Here is a 23817-nt window from a genome sequence, read left to right as displayed (position 1 = left end):
CCATACTACAAAGCCACTGTAATCACAACAGTCTGATGATGGCATAAGAACAGACATGTAGATCAATGGAACAGAATATGGAGCCCAGAAGTAAACCCATGTCTCTATGGTAGATTAATACACAGCAAAGGGGGCAGGAGCATAAAATAGACTAAAAATAGGCTCTTCAATGAATGGCATTGGAAGATCTGGACAGCTACATGCAAAAAAAAACAGGAAAGAAAAAAGAAACTAGACCACCAACTTACACCATACACCAATATTAACTCAAGATGGATAAAAGACTTAAATATAAGTCATGACACCATAAAAGTCCTAGAGCAGAACATAGGCAGCAAAACTTTGGATATCCCACACAGCAATCTTTTCACCAATATGACCCCAAGGGCAAGGGATATAAGGGAAAGAATAAAAAATGAGACTTCATCAAATTAAAAAGCTTCTGCCCAGCTTAAAAAAAAAATCAGTAAAGTGAAAATGGGTCCAACTCTATGGGAAAACATGTTTGCCAATGACCACTTGGACAAGGGTTTGATCTCCAAAACATATAAAGAACCCCCATGACTGCACATCAGGTAGGTGAACAACCCAATTAAAAAATGGGAAAAGGACCTAAAGAGACAATTCTCCACAGAGGACATACAGAGGGCCCAGAGAAATATGAAAGGATGTTCAGCATCACTAGCCATCAGACAGATGCAAAGTAAAACAATGAGATGCCACTTCACACTGATCAGAAAGGCCATCATGAACAAATCAACAAACAATAAGTGCTGGCGAGGTTGTGGAAACCCAGTACACTCTTGGTGGGAATGCAGGATAGTGCAGCCACTGTGGAAAACAACATGGAATTTCCTCAGAAAGCTAAAAATAGAATTGCCTTTTGACCCAGCAATTCCACTGCTAGGTTTATACCCTAAGAATCTTGAAACACCAATTCAAAAGAACCTATGCACCTATGTTCATAACAGCATTATCTATAATAGCCAAGAGCTGGAAACAGCCTAAGTGCTCATCAGTAGATGAGTAGATCAAAAACCTATGGTACATTTACACAATGGAATGCTATGCAGCAGAAAAATGGAACTGCTATCCTTTGCAACAGCATGGATATAACTGGAGGGTATTATGCTAAGGAAATAAGCCAAGCAGCAAAAGATAAATATCATATGATCTCACCTATAAGTGGAACCTAATCAACAAATAAACAAATGAGCAAAATGGAAGTAGAGACATGGAAATAAAGAACAAACTGGCAGTGACAAGATTGGAGGAGGGAGGGAGATAATGGGGGAAAGATAGGGGAATGGCAAGTCAAGGAATATGTATAAAGTACCCATGGGCATGGACAATGGGATGGGGATTGACTGTGGGAGCAGGAGTGAGGACATGGCAGGGGAGAGCATGGGGTAAAGTGAGACAACTGTAATTGCTCATTTAAAAAAAAGAAAACAGTATGGAGATGTGTGTGTGTGTGTGTGTGTGTATTAGAACCTTCAAAAGTTTTGAGAATTATCAGTAAGACAATAATATATAAAATGTTGAGTACTTAACAATGTGACCAAAGACTAGCCTTCTTAGTCAATTTAGAATCTCTCCATTACATATACTCCCTCCAGACTTATATAATTCTCATCATATACTTTGGAAATGCAATATATTTCCATTAAGGCTCAGCTTATTTTTCAACTTGATGTTTATTGTTGACACTATTACAAATGTCCCCATTTTCTTTCCCTTTGCCCACCTCCACCAATCCCTGCCTCTCCTTCCCTCTGGCCATCACCAAACTTTTGTCTGTGTTTATGGGTTATGCATATAAATGTCCTTTGGCTAAAGAATTAAATATAAGTTGCGATACCATAAAAGGGGTCAGGGAAATAACAGGGGAAAGGAGGGAAAAGGTTGTCAATGAACATGCACAAAGCCAAAGGTGGATAGGATTGAGGGTGGGAGGTGAGGGTGGATGGGGCAGGGGAAAGAGGTGGTGGGAAAATGGAGACAATGGTATTCTAACATAATAAAAATTATTGAAAGAAATAAATAAGTCCCCTTTCGCTAATCCTTTCACCTTCTTTCATTCAGTCCTCCTGTTCTCCCTCCCCTCAAACAGCTGTCAGTCTTCTCCATGTATCCCCGTCTATGTTTCTATTTTGTTTGTCAGTTTATTTTGTTTATTAGATTCCACATATAATTGAGGTGACATGAGGGGAGGCTCAAATTATTTTTTATACATAAGTTTTGAAGTTTTTCTAAGTGTTGAGTTAACACTTTTTGGAATATACCATACAGAAAGAAAAAAAAACTCAAAATTCTACAGGTTGACGATTTTTCATGCAGACCTCTTAAATGTGCAGTACAGTTTCTCTAGCCTTTCAAGACCACCAAGAGTTCTTCTGGTTCCCTGGTAGCCCACTGCCCAGGCAAAGCACTTTCCCTGTGCCTTACTTTTTAATATCTACTGCTGTGCAACATATCATCCCAAATTTTAGTGAGTAAGACAATTTTCTATCACTCAGAGTTCCAGAAGTAGACAGGGCAATTGAGTGGTTCTCATATGAGTCTTCATTTAGTTGTAATCAATGGTGACTGGATTTGGAATCATGACAAGCTTCAACTGAGCTGGCATTCACAATGGTTTCTTTAATCACGTGGCACCACGGCTGAGATGGCTACATGAAATCAGCACTGACCAAGTATCTCTCTCTCTACCAGCCTCTCTGCAAGCTAACTTGAGCTTCCTCATTGTATAGCAATCTCAGGGTGTTTGAACTACTCACATGACATTGGATTACCCCCAATCATATGTTCCAAAAAAAGAACATGGAAGCTACATGGTTCTAATTACCTAACCTCTGAAGTCACACAACTTTAGTTCTACCTCATCCTATGGTCAAAATCAAGTCATAAAATGAGTCAAGATTAAAGGAGAGAGGAAAGAAAATATATCTTCTGATTGGGAAAGTAACAGAGAATTTGCCATTATCTCTAATCCAGCACAGTCACAAATCTGATAAAGCCATCAAAAGCAGATATTTATAATATCTACAAGCAGATAGTTCCACAGCTCTACATCTTTCAGAAGCTCAGCTCCTCTTCTTCTCATTATTTTGCCACAGTCTGATGTCTTTAAGTCAATGATCTTTGTGTTTTACTTGACTTTACCATTTGTTTTTGGAACAATTACTCAAATGGTGAAGTTTATTAATTATTATTAAAGACTATTTGGTTATATTTTATGTAACAGTTTTTGTGTGTGCATTAATAAGCTCAAAGAGGAAAGGGATATTAGAATAATTTTGGGCAAATCTACATACTCACTGTGAGGCAGGACAAGCAAGGCAGCTTGCCCTGGCTGGTGTGGCTCAGTAGATTGAGCATGAGCCTGCAAACCAAAGGGTCACAGTTTGATTCCCAGTCAGGGCACATGCCTGGGTTGCAGGCCAGGTCCCCAGAAGGGGGCCCATGAGAGGCAACCACATATTGATATTTCTCTCCCTTTCTCCTTTCCTTCCCCTCTAAAGATAAATAAACAAAGTCTTTCAAAAAAAAGATAAAGGCAGCTTTGTATTTCCTAAAAATCAATGTTCCTACATTCCCACAGCCCTTTATAAGAGGCTGTGTTGCAAGAAAAGGAAAGCAATAACATGAACAGATTACATTCAAAACACAGGATCAATTACTAATGTATATATTAGACTAGAAAGAGTTTATTAAAACATAAATTAGGAAGAAAAGAAGTTTCAGAGAATAGAGGAATATCCACCTGCATGCTGCTGGGTCTCTCACAGTTGTTTCCTAGATTTTCTTCTCAATTCTTTTTATTACTCCTCAACTTCATGAGACTGCACAGCTATCATGGCTCAGTTTCCACCAATATGCTAATAACTTACTTTTGTTTTAACTTAAATTCCCACTGTAAAAATTTAACATTTCTTTAAAAGGAATGCAATTCTTTTGAAGGTCTCATGGAAAGACTGTTTTACTTGTTTATTCCTCAGGGTATAAATGAAGGGGTTCAACGAAGGAGCAACAGATGTAGTGAGTAGAGAAACTGCCTTATTAATGGACACTTCATCCTTAGCTGAAGGTTTGATATAGATAAAAATGCAGCTGCCATAGGTGATGGAAACCACAATCATGTGGGAAGAACAGGTAGAAAAGGCTTTTTTCCTTTGCTGAGCTGAAGGCAATCTTAGAATTGTCCTAATGATGTACATGTAGGACAGAAGTACACACATAAAGGTCATTATGAAGGTCAACACAGCACAAACTATCACCAGCTGCTCTATGAACCATGTATCTGAACATGAATTCTTCAGTATTGGAGAAGCATCACAGTAAAAGTGGTCAATAACAAAGTCACAAAATTCCAGATGAAGAGTCAGTCCAAGGGGAGGGAGGATAATCAGTAAGCCAGATATCCAACAACACAGAATGAGATTCCTGCAGACTCTGTTGTTCATGATGGTCACATAGTGCAGGGGTTTGCAGATGGCCACGTAGCGGTCGTAGGACATCACAGCCAAGAGGAAAAAATCTGAAGCTGCAAAGAGGACAATGAAAAATATTTGGCTGAAGCAGGCTTTGATGGTGATGGTTTTGTCCCCACTCGATATCATGTACAGGTATGTGGGGACACAGGAAGTTGTGATTGAGATTTCTAAGAAAGAGAAATTTTGAAGAAAAAAATACATAGCTGTTTTTAAATGAGAATCCACCAGTATGAGAGTAATTATGGTCAGATTCCCAATTACACTTAATATATATGTGATAAACAGAAAAACAAAAACCGCTATCTCTAGTTGTGGGTCATTTGTCAAACCCAGGATGGTGAAGATTGTTATTGCTGAATGATTTCTCATCATTGACTTCGTACTATTGCCAGTCTTCACATAAAAGTCACAGAGATTGGATCTGAGGAGCAATATCAAAATATGACAGAATCAATCTCTCAATCTCTATCAATACAAAGCAAACCCAGTCACATGCATTTCCTCCTCTAACTGGATGATCTGGCTTTAATGAAGTAATTTCTTATTTTTTTATTTCTCTATTGTTGTTCAAGTACAGTTGTCTCCATTTTCCCCCCATCATAGCCCTCCTCTGCACCCATTCCTATCTCCCACCCTCAAACCTACCCCCTTTGGCTTTGTCCATGTGTCCTTTATACATGTTCCTTGATGGACCTTCTTCTGTTTTCCCCCTTAACTAGGTAATTTTTCAACACCAGTGAAATGTACCACAGGGAAGCTAAACTTATGGGAAGTTTCTCTTATGAATTATTGCTACTGAATTGTCTCAAATATTCCAGGGTTTCCAAATTCCCAGCACTAACTCCAATTTTATTGTTTTTCAAGTTCCCTCTTTGGTTACGGTTTCCCCTATGAGATCAAGAGTTAACCACTCCTCTGGGTATCTATTCAAAAAAATTGAAAGCATTTATTTGCAAAGACATATGCACCCTTATGTTCACTGTAGCATTATTCATGGTGCCCAAGACATGGAAACAACTGAAGTGTCCTTCAATAGATGACTGGATGAAGAAAATGTGGTACATATATACAATGGAATACTACCTAGTTATAAGAAAAGATTAAATAGTGCCATTGGTGACAACATGGATGGACCTGGAGAATATCATGTTAAGCAAAATAAATCAGAAAGAAAAAGTCAAGAACTATATGATCTCATTCATATGTGGGATAGAAAACTGAAAGCAACAAATGAACCCAAAAAAACAACAAAAACTCATATACACAAACAACAACATGGTGGTTACCAGAAGGAAAGGGTGTGGGGAGTAGTAAAGGGTAAAGTAAGTCAAATATATGGTGACAGAAGGAGTGTAGGGGACCGGTTTGTTTTAGTCTGGCAAATGTGACTCAGCTCTGTAGGGGAAACCTACAGAAGCGAAGTAGTGGGCAGGAGCCAAACCTTCTAACTAAATTTCCCCGTGGGAATCAGGCCTAGATACAGACTGTTATGGCTTGCTCTTGCTAAAACTCCATCACCATGGTCTAAAACAACAAATGTGTATTGTCTATCTTCAAGGTAATTTCCAAAGCCTGTGCAAATTTTCCCAAGGACAGAGCTAATTGGCTCACTGCCATTCCCCTCTGCATGTTATTTTCATTTCCTTGATTGTACCTAAAATGTAGACAATAATATTCTATGTAATAGATAATAAATCTTTCTCTGATGTAAGACCCGAGGAAAACAATAAAAGCCTGTCTAGGCAAGGGTCAAGGAACTCCCCCTCTTGAGGGAGTGGCCATGGCATCCATAGGCACTCTCCCCTTGAGAGAGTAGACATGCAATTCCCTTTTTCTCCACAAGATTGTTGTGGCCTGTGCATTTATTCTTGTCATCAGCCACAACAGGTGGACTCTGCTGGCCAGAGTCCACCACAAAGAAGATTTGACTTTTTGTGATAAACACACAATGCAATATACAGATGATATATCACAGAATTGTACAGTTGAAACCTATACAATTTTATTAACCAATGTCATCTCAATAAATTTAATTTTTTAATGTAAAAAAGTTAACCACTTTCATGCTATCATTTGATGGGTCCTAGAGTGACTTTATTTCAAAACTTTTGTACTGAAAAATGAAATCCTGATTCCTTCACTTCAAGTCATAGTACCTGATAAAATGAAAATATATAAAGGATGCTCTACCTAGACTCTCCAGATCCTTCTTCCAGTGAATGGGGCATTATTTAAAGATCAAGAAATTAGCAATTTGATAACAGTGTGGGGGGAGAAAAGGGGACAAAGGGGAGAGAGGCAAAGGGGGGAAAAGTGGGACAACTGTAATAGAATAAACAATAAAAAATTTAAATAGTCATTTGATGACACTTTCTCTTGATTTTCTTTAAGTTCCTCTCATATTCCTTTATTTTCCATCTCTGCTCTCAAAAGATGGTTTTGATGCATGATTATTTTAGTATAATTGAAAACACATGGGTAAAAAATATAAATAGCTGAAGGATATCAAGACATACATACATTGTATTCCCTCCTTCAGGACAACAGAAGTGTGATACATGCATGTTTCAGTAATGCACAAAGATTAAGTGCATGGACCTTCAGTTTGTCTGAGTGAATCTGAGCAAGAATTTAATTTTTCAGTGCTCCCTGTGTTCTAATATGTAAAATGGAATTAACAAGTATTATATCAGAGGGTTACTATGAGGTTTAAATGAAATAAATCATTTAACATGCCTATAACTGAACATAGCACATAACTAACATTATATACATACTTGGTATTATACTTTTTTTATTTTCTGAAGACAATCTCATCACCTCAAAAAGGCACTTTGCTGTACAAGGAACAGCTCAATCTCTCTTGTATCTCTCCCCTCTCCCCCCATTGCATCATCAATTTCTTCTTCTTTTCTAGATTTATTTCATAAGCATACAGACATCCTCTGCTACTCCCCATATTAAAAAAAAGAACAACCATACAATTAAGGAATGACATTTCCATCAGCATACACTTTATGCAGTTTTAATTTTATGAAACATATTAATCTACATGTTTAAAAATATCATATCTGCCAAGATAGTTGACCTTTATTAATACACTTTCTATCTGCTCACTTTATCTTCTAGTGTGATATCACATGGCACATGATAATACATGGTAACTCAGGGTCTGAGCAACAACAATATATACTAGTTGTTCTTGAAATAACCTAATTAGCATGTTAGTCTATTCAACTATTTGCTATCTTCATTCATTGTTTTAGGCATCAACTCTCCAAAAGACTAGCTACTAGTTATGTATGACTATTGACAACTTGCTATGTGGCTAGTTCAAATTGAGATATGCTACAACTGTGAAATACATATCAAATTTAAAGAATTAGAAAACAATTACATAAAATATACCATTTATCATTTATTCTGAATGCATATTGAAATGGCAATACTTTGGATATATAAAGTTAAATAAAATGTATCATTAAAATTAAGTACACCTATTTCTCTTTACCTTTTTCATGATACTACAAAAAATTTAAGATCACAAATTTGGCTCACACTACATCACTATTGGAGTATATTGGAGTATACTATTGAAGTATACCTAGAACTTTTTTAAAGTTTCCTTTCACAAACCTTTACTGTGAAAGTAAAGTTCCATCACATTACTAAATTTTTTTAAGATTTTATGTATTTATTTTTAGAGAGAGGGGAAAGGAGGGAAAAACAGAGGAAAATAAACATCAATGTGCAAGAGAAACATCAATTGGTTGCCTCTCACTCACTCCCAACCAGGGACCCAGCCCACAATATAGGCATGTGCCCTGTCCAGGAATCATACCTACAACATTTTGGTTTGCAGGACAATGACCAAACCACTGAGCTACACCAACCAGGATCATTAGTCATTTTTTCTTTAAAGATATTATTTATTTATAGACAGAGGGGAAGGGAGCAAGAAAGAGAGTGAAAGAAATGTCAATGTGTGGTTGCCTCTCACAGTCCCCTACTGGGGACCTGGCCCACAACCCAGGCATGTGCCCTGACTGGGAATTGAACTGGCAACCCTTTGATTTGCAGACTAGCATTCAATCCACTGAGCCACACAAGACTGGGCCATTAGTGATTTTTTTCAACAATCTCCTCATAAGGTAAATTAGGTTGTTTCTAAAGTCTTTAATACTTTTTTAAATATGCTCCACAAATATCTATGTAGTATAGACTCCTTAAAACTGAAAAAAATAGTTATTTTTTGTCTTTTTGAGGTGGCTATTATACATTCTCACTAACTACAGATTTACTATAGTACACTGCCTGGTTACCAACATCATGATACAAAAAACAAACATTAATTTGGGGTTATCAGACAAACAGTTTGAAAGTAGCTGATACTGGTACTGCAATCAGGGGGATATAAAAATATGGAATGTTTACCAATGGTAATTGAGATAAATGGGATATAAGTTGATAGATACTTGATAGATAAATGAGAGACAAAGAAAGAGAGAGATGGACAGATAGAGACAGAGAGATCAGGGAATTTTTTTCTCTGTGTCAATCAAATCTCTACACATGGGATTATACCAATTTAATGATTCATAAAATGAGTCCTGGCTACATTTTTGATCTGCTGAGAGTTTCTATTGCTTTATAAAAAATTCCAGATATGATTGAATCAAGAAGAAACAGAAAGCCTGAACAGACCAATAACAGGTGGCAAAATTGGAGCAGTAATCAAAAAACTCACAGCACACAAAAGCCCTGGGCAAGACAGTTTCACAGGAGATTTTTAAAAAACATTTCAGGAAGAGCTAACACCTATTCTTCTCAGACTATTCCAAAAAATCCAGAAGGAGGAAGAAGAAGGAAGACAACCAAACACTTTTTATGAGTCCAGCATCATCCTAATCCCAAAATCAGATAAAGACACAACAAAGAAAGAAAAATACTGGCCACTACCACTGATGAAAATATATGCTAAAATTCTCAATAAAATATTGATGAACCACATCCACCAGTATATTAAAAAGATCATACACCATGACCAAGTGGGATTCATCCCAGGGATGCAAGGATGGTTCAATACTTGCAAATCAATAAATGTAATACTTCACATAAACAAAAGAAAAGACAAAACACACATGATCATATCAATAGATGCAGAAAAAGCATTTGATAAGGTACGGCACCCATTTATGATAAAAACGCTTAGCAAAATGGGAGTAGTGGGGAAATACCTTCGCATAATAAAGGCCATACACAAGAAAACTACAGCTAACATCATACTCAATGGGCAAAAACTAAAAGCTTTCCCACTAAGATCAGGAACAAGACAAGGTTGTCCACTTTCACCACTTCTATTCAACATAGTATTGGAAATCCTAGCCACAGCAATCAGACAAGAAAAAGAAATTAAAGACATCTAAATTGGGAAAGGAGGAAGTAAAACTGTCATTGTTTGCAGATGACATGATAATGTACATAGAAAGCCCTAGAGATTCCCCCAAAAAAACTATTCAATCCAATAAGTGAATTTGGCAAAACAGCGGAATACAAAGTCAATATTGAGAAATTGAAGGCATGTTTGTACATCAACAATGAAATACTGAAAACAGAAACCAGGGGAGAAAATCCCACTTGCTATAGCAAGAAAAATAAAGTACCTTGGAATAAACCTAACCAAGGAGGTAAAAGACTTCTACTAAGCAAACTACAGAACACTGAAGAAAGAAATTATGGAAGACAGATAAATGGAAACATCTACCATGTTCATGGACTTGAAGAATTAACATTATCACAATGCTCATACTACCCAAAGCCATCTACAGATTCAATGCAATCCCTATTAAAATACCAGTGACATGTTTCACAAATACAGAACCAACATTTCAAAAATGTATATGGAACCATAAATGACCCCAAGTAGCCACAGAAATTTTGAAAAAGAAGAACAAAATAGGAGGTATCATAATACCTGACATCAAACTATACTACAAGCCCACTGTAATCACAACAGTCTTGTAATGGCATAAGAACAGACACATAGATCAATGGAACAGAATATGCAGACCAGAAGTAAGCCCATGTCTCTATGGTAGATTTATACATTGCAAAGAGGGCAGGAGCATAAAATAGACTAAAAATAGGCTCCTCAATTAATGGTGTTGGGAGATCTGGACAGCTACATGCAAAAAAAGAAAAGAAACTAGACCACCAACTTACACCATACACCAAAATTAACTCAAGATGGTTAAAAGACTTTAAGTTGCAAAACCATAAAAGTCCCAGAGTAGAACACAGGCAGCAAAACTCCAGATATCGCACACAGCAATATTTTCACCAATATATCCTCTAGAGAAAAGGACATAAAAAAGAATAAACAAATTGGACTTCATCAAATTAAAAAACTTCTGCATGGAAGCACTGGCTGGTGTAGCTCAGTGGATTGAGCGTGGGCCTGTGAACCAGAGTATCACGGTTCGATTCCCAGTCAGAGCACATGCCTGGGTTGTGGGCCAGTTCCCAGCAAGAGACACACGAAAGTCAACCATACATTGATATTTCTCTCCCTCTCTCCTTCCCTTCCCCTCTAAAGTTAAATAAATAAAATATTTTTTTAAAAAAACTTCTGCATGGCTAAAAAATCAGCAAAATGAAAAGAAAATGAACCATATGGAAAAATATATTTGCCAATGATACCTCAGACAAGAGTTTGATCTTCAAAATATATAAAGAACTCATACAACTTTACTCCAGGAAGACGAACAATCCAATTAAAAAATGGTCAAAGAACCTAAACAGACATTACTCCAAGGAGGATATTAAGAGGGCCCAGAGACATATGAAAGGATGCTCAGCAGCACTAGCCATCAGAGCGATGCAAATAAAAACCACAGTGAGATATCATACCACACTGGTCACAGTAGCTATCATAAAAAAATCAAGGAACTACAAGCGCTGAACAGCTGCACCAAGACAAAGAAATATGTCCCAAATGAAAGAACAGAGCAAAATCTCAGAAAGAGAGCTATGTGATGAGGAGATAGCCAACCTATCTGATGGAGAATTCAAAGCCCTGGTAATCAAAATGCTCACAGAACTGATTTAGCTTGGTCAAAAAATGAAAGAATATGCAGCTTATTTGGCCCCACTTTGCAGACCGGAAAACCTCACCCAGGTGTGCAAACCCCAATAAAGTTCTATACTGCCTTACAAAAAATTAAAGAACAAATGAAACATACCCAAAATGAAATAAAGCAAAATATTCAGGGAACCAACAGTGACAGAAAGGAAGCTATGATTCAAAGCAATAATTTGGAACAAAATAAAGAAACATGCAACCAGATCAGAATGAAGAAAAAAGAATTTAAAAAAATTAAGAGAGGCTTAGGATTCTCTGGGACCACCTGAAACCTTCCAATATCTTAATTATAGGGTGCCAAAAGGAGAAGAATAAGAGCAAAAAATTGAAAACTTATTTGAGTAAATAATGAAGGAAAACTTTTCCAATCTGGCAAAGAAAATAGACTTCCAGGAAGTCAAGAGAGTTGCAAAGAAGTTGGACCCAAAGAGGAACACAAAAGGCACATTATCATTAAGTTGCCCAAGAGTACAGACAAAGAGAAAATCCTAAAGGCAGCAGGAGAAAATGAGACAGTCACCTACAAAGGAGCTCCCATCGATTGTCAGCTGATTTCTCAAAAGAGACCTTACAGGCAAGAAGGGGCTGGAAAAAAGTATTCCAAGTCATGAAATCCAAAGACCTAAATCCAAGATTGCTCTATCCAGCAAAGCTTTCATTTAGAATGAAGGGGCAGATAAAGTGCTTTCCAGATAAGGTCAAGTTAAAGGAGTTCATTATCACCAAGCCCTTATTAGATGAAATAATGAGAAACTTATAAAGAAGATCAAAAATATGAACAGTAATATGACAACAAACTCACAACTATCAACAAATGAACCTAAAAGAAAAAAAAACAAGAAAAACAAAAACTAAGCAAACTAGAACAGGAATAGAATCAGAGAAATGGACATCACATGGTGGGAGTTCAGTGGGGAGAGGAAAGAGAGGAATAGATGGGGAAGGTACAGGGTAGAAAAAGCATAATTAGTAGGCATAAAATAGACAGGGAGAGATTAAAATGGTATAGGAAACAGAGGACTCAAAGAATTTATCTGTACAACCCATGGACATGGACTAAGGAGAGGGGAATGCTGCAGGGTTGAGAGGGCAGTGTGGAGGGGGGAGAAAGGGGGAGAAATTGGGAAAACTGTAATAGCATAATCAATAAAAATATTTTTTTAAAAACAAGTGCTGGTGAGGTTTTGGAGAAAAGGAAACCCTAGTACACTGTCGGTAGAAATGCAGACTGGTGCAGCCACTGTGGAAAACATTATGCTATTTCCTCAAAAAACAAAGAATGGAACTGCCTTTTGTACTGATGGCTCCACTGCTGGAATTATACCATAAGAATTCTGAGGGGCAGTAACATAAAATGGAGTAAAGATAGCCTCTTCAACAAATGGTGTTGAGAGAACTGAACAGCCACATGCGAAAAAATGAAACTCGAGCACCAACTTACACCATACACCAAAATAAATTCAAGGTGGATAAAAGACTTAAATATAAGCCGGGAAACCATTAAAGCCCTAGAGGAGAGCATTGGCAGGAAAATCTCAGATATTTCATGCAGCAATATTTTTACTGATACGTCCCCTAGAACAAGGGACATAAAGGAAAGAATAAGCAAATGGGATCTCATCAAACTTAAAAGTTTCTGCATGGCCAAGGAAAACAGTATCAAGATAAAAAGAGAAGCAACAGCTTGGGAAAACATATTTGCCAATGATACCTCAGACAAAGGTTTAATCTCCAAAATATACAAAGAACTCACTCGACTCCACTCAAAGAAGATGAACAACCCAATTAAAAAATGGGCAAAGGACTTGAACAGACACTTCTCCAAGGAGGACATACAGAGGATCCAGAGACACATGAAAAGATGCTCAATATCACTAGCTATCAGAAAGATGCAAATCAAAACCACAATGAGATACCACTTAACACCAGTCAGAATGGCTACCATGAACAAAGAAACAAACAACAAGTATTGGAGAGGTTGTGGGGAAAAGGGGACTCTAGTTCACTGTTGGTGGGATTGCAGACTGGTACAACCACTATGGAAAGCAGTATGGAATTTTCTAAGAAAACTAAAAATGGACGTGCCTTTTGACCCAGCAATTCCACTGCTAGGAGTATATCCTAAGAACCCTGAAACACCAATCCAAAGGAACCTATGCACCCCGATGTTCATAGCAACACAATTTACGATAGCCAAGAGTTGGAAGCAACCTAGATGCCCATCGGTCAATGACTGGATCAAAAAACTATGGTACATTTACACAATGGAATTCTATGCTGCAGAAAGGAAGAAGGAGCTCCTACCCTTTGCAACATCTTGGATGGAACTGGAAAACATTATGCTGAGTGAAATAAGCCAGGCAGTGAAAGACAAATGCCATATGATATCACCTTTAACAGGAATCTAAACAACAAAACGAACAAGCAAACAAAATGTAACCAAAGACGCTGAAATGCAGAGCGTGCTGATGGGGTCCCGAGGGGAGAGGGGAGAGAATCACAGGGGAAAAGGGGAGGGACTCACATGAACAAGTATAAAGGACACATGGACAATAACTAGGGTGGGGGTGTGGAGATGGGAGGGGGGTGGGGAGCACTTGGGGAGGCAGGACTGGGAATACAGGAAAGAAAACTGTGCTTGAACAAGAGTTAAATAAATTTTTTAAAATGGTAAAAAAAAATCTGAAACACTAATTCAAGAGAACCTATGCACCCCCATGTTCAGAATAACACAATTTATGATACTCAAGTCCTGGAAACAGCCTAAGTACTTATCATTGAATGAGTGGATCAAATACTGTGGTACACAATGGCATATTTCACAGACATAGAAAAAAAAACACTTCAAAAATTTATAAGGAACAATAAGCAACCCCAAATAGCTGCTGCAATTTTAAGAAAGAAGAACAAAGTAAGAGGGATCACAATACCTGATATCGAACTGTATTACAAGGCCACTGTAATCAAAACAGCCTGGTACTGGCATAAAAACAGGCACATAGACCAATGGAACAGAACAGAGAGCCCAGAAATAAACCCGAGTCTCTACAGTCAATTAATATTCGACAAAGGGGCCGGCAACATAAAATGGAGTAAAAACAGCCTCTTCAACAAATGGTGTTGGGAGAACTGGACAGCTACGTGCAAAAAAAATAAATAAAAATCAAGCACCAACTTACACAATACACAAAAGTAAATTCAAGGTGGATAAAAGATTTAAATATAAACCATGACACCATTAAAGTTCTAAAAAAGAACATAGACAGGAAAATATCAGATATTTCATGCAGCAACATTTTTACTGGTATGTCCCCTAGAGCAAGGGACATAAAGGAAAGAATAAACAAATGGGATCTCATCAAAATAAAAAGCTTCTGCATGGCTAAAGAAAACAGTATTAAAATAAAAAGAGAACCAACTGTACGGGAAAACATATTTGTCAATGATACCTCACACAAGGAGTTAATCTCCAAAATATACAAAGAACTTACATGACTCCACTCTAAGAAGAGAAGCAACTCAGTTAAAAAGTGGGCAAAGGACTTGAGCAGACACTCCTCCAAGGAAGACATACAGAGGATCTAGAGACACATGAAGAGATGCTCAATATTACTAGCTATCAGAGGGATGCAAATTAAAACCACAATGAGATACCACTTTACACTGGTCAGAATGGCCATCATAAACAAAGCAATAAAAAACAAGTGTTGGAGAGGTTGTGGAGAAAAGGGAACCCTAGTGCACTGTTGGTGGGATTGCAGACTGGTACAATCACTATGGATGACAGTATGGAATTTTCTAAGGAAACTAAAAATGGATCTGCCTTTTGACCCAGAAATTTCACTGAAACATCAATCCTGAAACATCGATCCAAAAGAACCCTGAAACATCAATCCAAAAGAACCTATACACCCCAATGTTCATAGCAGCACAATTTATAATAGCCAATTGTTGGGAGCAACCTAGGTGCCCACCGGTAAATGAATGGATCAAAAAACTATGATACATATACACAATGGAATTCTATGCAGCAGAAAGAAAGATGGAGCTCCTACCCTTTGCAACATCATGGATGGTACTGGAAAGCATTTTGCTAAGTGAAATAAGCCAGGTGGGAAAAGACAAATACCATATGATCTCACGTCTAACAGGAAGCTAAACAACAAAACAAACAAACAAGCAAAATATAACCAAAGACACTGAAATTGAAAACAGGCTGACAGTGACCAGAGGGGAGAGGGGGGTGGAATCTCAGGGGAAAGGGGGTAGGGTTTACAGGAACAAATATAAAGGACACATGGACCAAAAATAGGGGGGGTGGAAATGGGAGGGAGGTAGGAAGGGATGGGTGGGTGGGCTGGGATGGGAGTAAAAGACAGAAAACTGTATTTGAACAACAATTAAAATAAAATTTAAAAAAGAAACTGTGGTACATTTACACAATGGAATACTATGCAGCAGAAAGAAAGAAGAAACTTCTTCACTTCACAGCAGCATGGATGGAACTGGAAAGCATTATGCTGAGTGAAATAAGCCAGGCGGTGAAAGGCAAATACCATATGACCTCACCTTTAACAGCAACCTAAATAACATAACAAACAAGCAAGCAGAATATAACCAGAGACATGGAAATAAAGAATAAACTGACAGTAACTGTAGGAGAGCAGGGAGGGGAATAGTGGGGAAAGAAGGGGCAGGGTCACCAAGGAAGATGTACAAAGAACCCACGGACAAGACAACAGGAGGATGGGGGGAGAAGGATTGAATATAGGATGTATGGGTGGGAGAGCAGGGGAGAGTAGTGGGATGCAAATGGGGACAACTGTAATTGAACAACAATAAAAAAAGAAAAAGGAATGACTCAACAAAATACAAAAAATAAATTTTGAAACTAGTAATTTATTTGTTTTCATCACAAATACTTTCTGTACAAATTACCTATAGATGCAAACCTGCCTTAAAAACACCCCTGTCCTTACTTACCTTTGATATCCTTCATTGTTTTACCAGAAAGCTATACCTCAAATGACCTCAGATGACCTAAGCGTTATACTAACTGCCTGCCCCTAAGAACTTAAACTCACCACATATATACATGTTGCTTCTGAATTGATAAGAAATGTCATGATAATTTAAAATTAGAAAAAATTCCTGTGCATTCTGAGTAGCTGGAAAGAAGATAATAAAGACCTTCTAGCTCTGCAAAATTGGGTGTTCTGATTTTCTCTGGACAAACAGGGTTTTTTAACTTACAACCCTGTTTATTTCTTCCAGCTGCAGTATGTGCAGAAAACAAATGAATTAAAAAGTCCTTGGAGGCTCTGATTTAAAAGTCTCTAATGGATTTAAAATATAATTTACTTTGCCAAAAAAAATCCTAAACCAAGTACCTATGGAGTAATATCCTTGGAGAGAAAAAGATGCAATAATAACAACATACTGAAAGTTTGATATAGAAAAGTATGCATCTTCTAGGAATGGCTGCAATCATGTGAAAATGATGGTTATAAAAAGACCTTTTCCCTTTACTTAATAGAGGAAATTTTTGAATTGATTATGATTAAGGTGAACACAGCACAAAAAATAACTTTTGGCCCTAGTAACCATGTGTCAGAGAATGAGCTTTTAGGGTTGAAGAGACATCATAGACAAAATGGTCAGCGACTGTAGAATCACAAATCCCAAACAGAGAACCATTAATAATTGAAGGCCAGCCACCAAGGCTGATATTCGAAGGTAAAGGATGAGCATCCCACAGATTCTGTTGTTATGTAATGCTGATATAAAGGAATGTAAAAAAATTTAGAAACACAATCAGTTGTAAATAATATTTCTAACAAAAATATTTGAAGGAAAAATGCATAACTATTTAAAGAAAAATCCACCAAGGTAAGGAAGTTCAGGGTAAGATTTTCAAACATACTCAACATGTAGGTGAAAATGGAAAATTGAAAACAAAATCTCAAGTGTAAGTACTGTGTAGTCCCACTAGGATGAACGTTGTTACTGCTCTGTGGCTTCTCATCAATGACTTATTGTTTTCCATATAATCTGTTAAGTAGAAATCAATGAAACTGTCTATGAAAAGAGTATTATAAAATTAGGCAGTGAAACCAGAAAAAGACACTACAAAAAAAGAAAATTAAAGCCCAATATCACTGATGAACACAGATACAAAAATTCTGAACAAAATACTAGCAAACCAAATTCAACAATACATTAAAAAGATTATACACCAAGATCAAGTGACATTTATCCCAGGGATGCAAGGACAGTTTAACATCCACAACTCAATTAATGTGACAAACCATATCAACAACAAGGATAAAAATAGGATGATCATCTCAATAGATGCAGAAAAAGCATGACAAAATTCAAAATCCACTTATGATTTTAAGAAAACTCTCAACAAGAAACCCTGGCAAGGTCGGGGTGGGGGGGGCGCTATGCAGACAGGGCTGGCTAAAGGCAAAACTGAGATCAGAGCTGATTGTGGACTACAGTGGTTACAGTGTTGGAAGAAACTTCCAGCCTCACATGAGCATTCCTTGGAAAGTGACTAGAGACCAGCAGGTGAGCTGCATTGTTCCCTCTCTGGCCCCTTCCCTACAGGCAGTGCAGTAAGGAGGGTTGCCCTGTGTGTGTGAATACCTAAGGCACCACCCCCTTACAACTTATCAGGCTACCAAGACAAAGAAATATGTCCCAAATGAAAGAACAGAGCAAAATCTCAGAAAAAGAGCTAAGTGATGAGGAGATAGCCAACCTATCTGATGGAGAATTTAAAGCCCTGGTAATCAAAATGCTCAGAGAACTGATTGAGCTTGGTCTAAAAATGAGAACAAATGAAAGATACCAAAAAAAAAACTAGAGCAAAATATTCAGGGAACCAACAATGACAGAAAGGAAATCAGACCTCAAAGTAATGATTTGGAAGGATTTCTGGCGAAGATGGAGGCATAGGTAGACACACTGTGCCTCCTTGAACAACCAAAATAAGGACAACAATAAGGACTGACAAAAAATTGGACTCTATGGAAGTCCAATAATCAAGGAGTTAAAGAAGAAACATTCATCCAGAGCAGTAGGAGGGGAGAAGTCAGGTGGCTGGGTGGAAAGGACTCGCTGCAAAGCAGTCTCGTGTGGACCCCAGGCACACAGGTGGCAGCGGGGGGTGGGTGACCCGGTGAATTGTGGAGGGGTGCAGCACACAAGGCAGCGGGTGGACCATGTTGTCCCATGTTCCTGTGTAGATAAACCAGGCTAAACTTGGGAGCAATACAGACACACAACCCAGGATTCCAGAGCCGGGAAATGAAACCTCAAAACACTGATTGAAAACACCTGTACGGGTCGAGGCACAGGGAGAGATTCCCAGTCTCACAGGAGAGTTTGTTGGAGAGACTCACAGGGGCCTAGAATGTACACAAACACACCCACACAGGAATCAGCACCAGAAAGGCCCAGTTTCCTTGGGGGAAGTGGCGGAAGTGACTGATATCCGACAGAGAGCAGAGCAACTGCCATTGTTCCCTCTCGGATCGCCCCCCAACATACTGCATCACAACCCAGCAACTGGATTGTTTCACAGGGTGAACATCTAAGGCTCCACCCCTCACTATGTAACAGGCCCATTAAGACAAAAAAAATGGCTGAAAAGAACAGATCAGAGCTCCAGAAATAATACAACTAAACCATGAAGAGATAGCCACCCTATCAGGTGCACAGTTCAAAGCACTGGTAATAAAGATGCTCACAGAATTGGTTGAATTTGGTCACAAATTAGGTGAAAAAATTAAGGCTATGCTAAGTAAAATAAAGAAAAATGTACAGGGAAACAATTGTGATGGGGAGGAAACTGGGACTTAAATCAATGGAGTGGACCAGAAGAAAGAGAGAAATATTCAATCAGAAAAGAATGAAGAAACAAGAATTCAAAAAATTAGGAGAGGCTTAGAAACCTACAGGACATCTTTAAACGTTCCAACATCCAAATTATAGGAGTACCAGAAGGGGAAGAGGAACAGCAACAAGTGGAAAACTTACCTGAACAAATAATAAAGGAGAACTTCCCCAAGCTGGCAAAGGAAATAGACTTCTAGGAAGTCCAGGAAGCTCAGAGAGTCCCAAAGAAAGTGGACCCAAGGAGGAACACACCAAGGCACAGCATAATTACATTACCCAAGCTTAAAATGAAGGAGAGAATTCTAGAAGCAGCAAGAAATAAGGAGACAGTTACCTACAAAGAACTTCCCATCAGGCTGCCAGCCAATTTCTTAAGAGATCCTATAGGAAAGAAGGGGCTGGAAAGAAGTACTCCAAGTCATGAACGGCAAGAACCTACATCCAAGATTGCTCTATCCAACAAAGCTTTCATTTAGAATGGAAGGGCAGATAAAGTGCTTCCCAGATTAGGTGAGGTTCAAGGAGTTCATCATCACCAAGCCCTTAATATATGAAATGTTAAAGGGACTTGTCTAAGAAAAAGAAGATAAAAGGCATGTATAGTAAAATGACAGCAAACTCACAATTATTAACCATACCTAAAACAAAAACAAAAACAAACTAAGCAAACAACCAGAACAGGAACAGAACCACAGAAATGGTGATCACATGGAGGGTTACCAAAAGGGGAGTGGGAGGGGTGTGGGGGGGGGAGAAAGTACAGAGAATAAGTAGCATAGACAGTAGGTAGAAAACAGACAGTGGGAAAGAAAGAATAGTATGGGAAATGTAGAAGCTAAAGAACTTATGACACATGGACATGAACTAAAGTGGGAGAATGTGGGTGGGAGGGGTTGTGCAGGGTGGAGGAGAATAAAGGGGGGGAATGGGACAACTGTAATAGCATAATCAATAAAATATATTTTGAAAAAGAAAATTTTTTTAAAAACTAAAAATAAAAGTACCATAGACCCAGCAATTCAACTTCTGGGTATTTATTCTAAGAAATAGAAAATACTAATTCAAGAAGATATATGTTCACTGTAGCATTATTTACAATACCCAAGACAGGAAGCAACCTAGGTGTTCATCAATCAACAATTGGATAAAGATGTTTATATATTTATAAACAAAAAAGAACTAAATCTTGGGCCAAGATGGAGGCATAGGTAGAAACACTGTGTCTCCTCACACAACCAAGTTTAAAAACAACAAAATTTTAGCAACAAAAACACAGATAATTGAACTATATGGAAGTCCGACAACAACGAATCATTCAACCAGACCGGTAAGAGGGGCAGAGCTGGGTTGGGAAGAAAAACTCAGCCTGCCCGACCCAGGCAGGTGGGCGGTGGTTGGCAGATCCCAGGCATGGGGTGGCAACGAGCAGACCCAGTGAGGGCTCAAGGCTGCAGGCTGACCATGGTCACACCTTTATATGCAGATAAACCAGGCAAAGGAGCGAGGAGTGAGACAAACCATGCAAGCCCCACCTGCAAGAGCAGCAGAGGAGACCGCCATTGCCCCTCTTTGACCCTGCCCCCACATACAGCGTCACAACCCAGCCACTAAGTTGCCCTGCCCTGGTGAACACCTAGGGCTCTGCCCCTCATACATAACAGGTGTGAACAGACTGAAACATTATGGCTCAAGAAGAACTCAAAGCCACAGAGCCAATAACTCTAAGTGAGCAAGAAATAGCCAATCTACCAGATGCACAGTTCAAAACACTGCTCACAGAACTGGTCGATTTTAGTCACAAATTAGAGGAAAAAATGAAGGCTAAACTAATTGAAATCAAGGGAAATGCACAGGAAACTACTAGTGATGGGAAGAAAACCAGGACTCAAATCAAGGGAGTGGACCAGAAGGAAGAAAAAAATGACCAAACAGAAAAGGATGAAGAAACAAGAATTCAAAAAAATGAGGAGAGGCTTAGGAACCTTCAGGACATCTTTAAACACTCCAACATCCGAATTATAGGGGTACCAGAAGGGGAAAAGAAACAGCCACGAGTAGAAAACTTATTTGAACAAATAGTAAAGGAGAACTTCCCCCATCTGGCAAAGAAAACAGACTTCCGGGAAATCCAGGAACCTCAGAGAGTCCCAAAGATGTTGGACCCAAGAAGGAACACACCAAGGCACATCATAATTACATTAGCCAAGATTAAAATGAAGAAGAGAATCCTAGAAGCAGCAAGAGATAAGGGGACAGTCACCTACAAAGGAGCTCCCATCAGATTGTCAGCTGATTTCTCAAAAGAGATCTTACAGGCAAGAAGGAGCTGCAAAGAAGTATTCCAAGTCATGAAATCCAAAGACCTACAGCCAAGATTGCTCTATCCAGCAAAGCTTTCATTTAGAATAGAAGGGCAGATAAAGTGCTTCTTAGATAAGGTCAAATTCAAGGAGTTCATCATCACCAAGCCCTTATTATATGAAATGTTAAAGGGACTATATATAAGAAAAAGAAGATGAAAAATATGAACAGTGAAAGGACAGCAAACTCACAGTTATTAACAACTACACCTAAAAAAAAGGCAAACTAAGAGGACAGCCAAATCGGGAGCAGAACCATAGAAATGAAGATCACATAGAGGGTTAGTAATAGGGGAGTGGGAGGAGGAGAAGGGGGGAGAAGGTACAGAGAATAAGTAACATAGACAATAGGTAGAAAACAGATGGGGGGAGGGCAAGAATAGTAGGGGAAATATAGAATCTAAAGAACTTGAGACACATGGTCATAAACTAAAGGAGGGAATGGTGGGGGAGGGGTGTGCAGGGTGGAGGGGAATGAAGGGGGAAATAGGACAACTGTAATGGCATAATCAATAAAATATATTTTAAAAGAACTAAATCTTGACATACATGACAAAATGAATGAACTGAGAGGGCATTATACTAAATGAAAGTCAGACAGAGAAAGACAAATACTGTGTCTTCACTTACATGCAAAATCTTTTTTTTTCAAATTTTTTATTTAATTATTTTTCAAGTACAGTTTTCTGTCTATTACTCTGATCCCATCCAACCCCCGTGCTCCCCCCCCCTCCCATTTCCACCCTTCTAGGTTGTTGTCCATGTATCCTTTATATATGTTTCTCTATATCCCTCCCCTATTTCCCCTGAAATTCCCTCCTCTCTCCCCTCTGGTCACTGTCAGCTTGTTCTCTATTTCAGTGTCTTTGGTTATATTTTGCTTGCTTGTTTGTTTTGTTGTTTAGCTTCCTGTTAAAGGTGAGATCATATGGTATTTGTCCTTCAACACCTGGCTTATTTCACTCAGCATAATGCTTTCCAATTCCATCCATGATGTTGCAAAAGGTAGGAGCTCCTTCTTTCTTTCTGCTGCATAAAATTCCATTGTATATATGTACCATAGTTTTTTGATCCATTCATTTACTGACAGGCACCTAGGTTGCTTCCAACTCTTGGCTATTGTAAATTGTGCTGCTATGAACATTGCGGTGCATAGGTTCTTTGGGATTGGTGTTTTAGGGTTATTAGGATACAATCCTAGCAGTGGAATTGCTGGGTCAAAAGGCAAGTCCAATTTTAGTTTTCTTAGAAAATTCCATACTGTTTTCCATAATGGTTGTACCAGTCTGCAATCCCACCAACAGTGGACCAGAGTCCCCCTATCCCCACACCCTCTCCAACATTTGTTGTTTATTGCTTTGTTTATAATAGCCATTCTCACCAGTGTAAAGTGGTATCTCATTGTGGTTTTAATTTGCATCTCTTTGAAAAATCTTTTTAAAAATAAAATAAGAACAGCCCTGGCTGGTGTAGCTCAGTGGATTGAGTGGGGGCCTGCGAACCACATGATCCTGGTTCAATTCCCAGTCAGGGCACATGCCTGGGTTGCAGGCCAGTTCCCAGCAAGGGACTCATGAGAAGCAACCATACATTGATATTTCTCTCCTCTCCTTCCTTTCCCCTCTAAAGATATATAAATATTTTTAAAAAATAAATAAAATAAAATAAGAACAAACAAAAAAACAATAAAAACAAAAAGATCAAATTGATGGTTGCCAGAAGGGATGGATGTGAGGATTGGATGAAGAAGTGAAGAGGAAATAGTCAATAAAACTGTAACAACTTTGCATGGCAACAGATGATTACAGGATGTAGTGCAGTGATAATATCACAAGGTATATTAATGTCAAATCACTATGTTATACAACTGAAACTAATATAATATTGTGTACCAACTATACATAATAAATAAAAT

At 38.3% G+C, this 23817-nt stretch overlaps 1 protein-coding gene across 1 annotated transcript; it reads right to left on the bottom strand.

Moving 5' to 3' along the window:
• Positions 1-3926: 3926 nt before the first annotated feature.
• On the bottom strand, positions 3927-4868 carry LOC118975945 (olfactory receptor 6C2-like). Its single transcript, XM_037030177.1, has one exon. The coding sequence runs from the start codon at positions 4866-4868 to the stop codon at positions 3927-3929; it is 942 nt and encodes a 313-aa protein (XP_036886072.1).
• Positions 4869-23817: the final 18949 nt, after the last annotated feature.

This window comes from Sturnira hondurensis, unplaced genomic scaffold, assembly GCF_014824575.4.
Source record: "Sturnira hondurensis isolate 20B ecotype Veracruz unplaced genomic scaffold, ASM1482457v3 Scaffold0020601, whole genome shotgun sequence".
Lineage (NCBI taxonomy): Eukaryota > Metazoa > Chordata > Mammalia > Chiroptera > Phyllostomidae > Sturnira > Sturnira hondurensis.
This window is presented reverse-complemented; position numbering and strand designations above follow the sequence as displayed.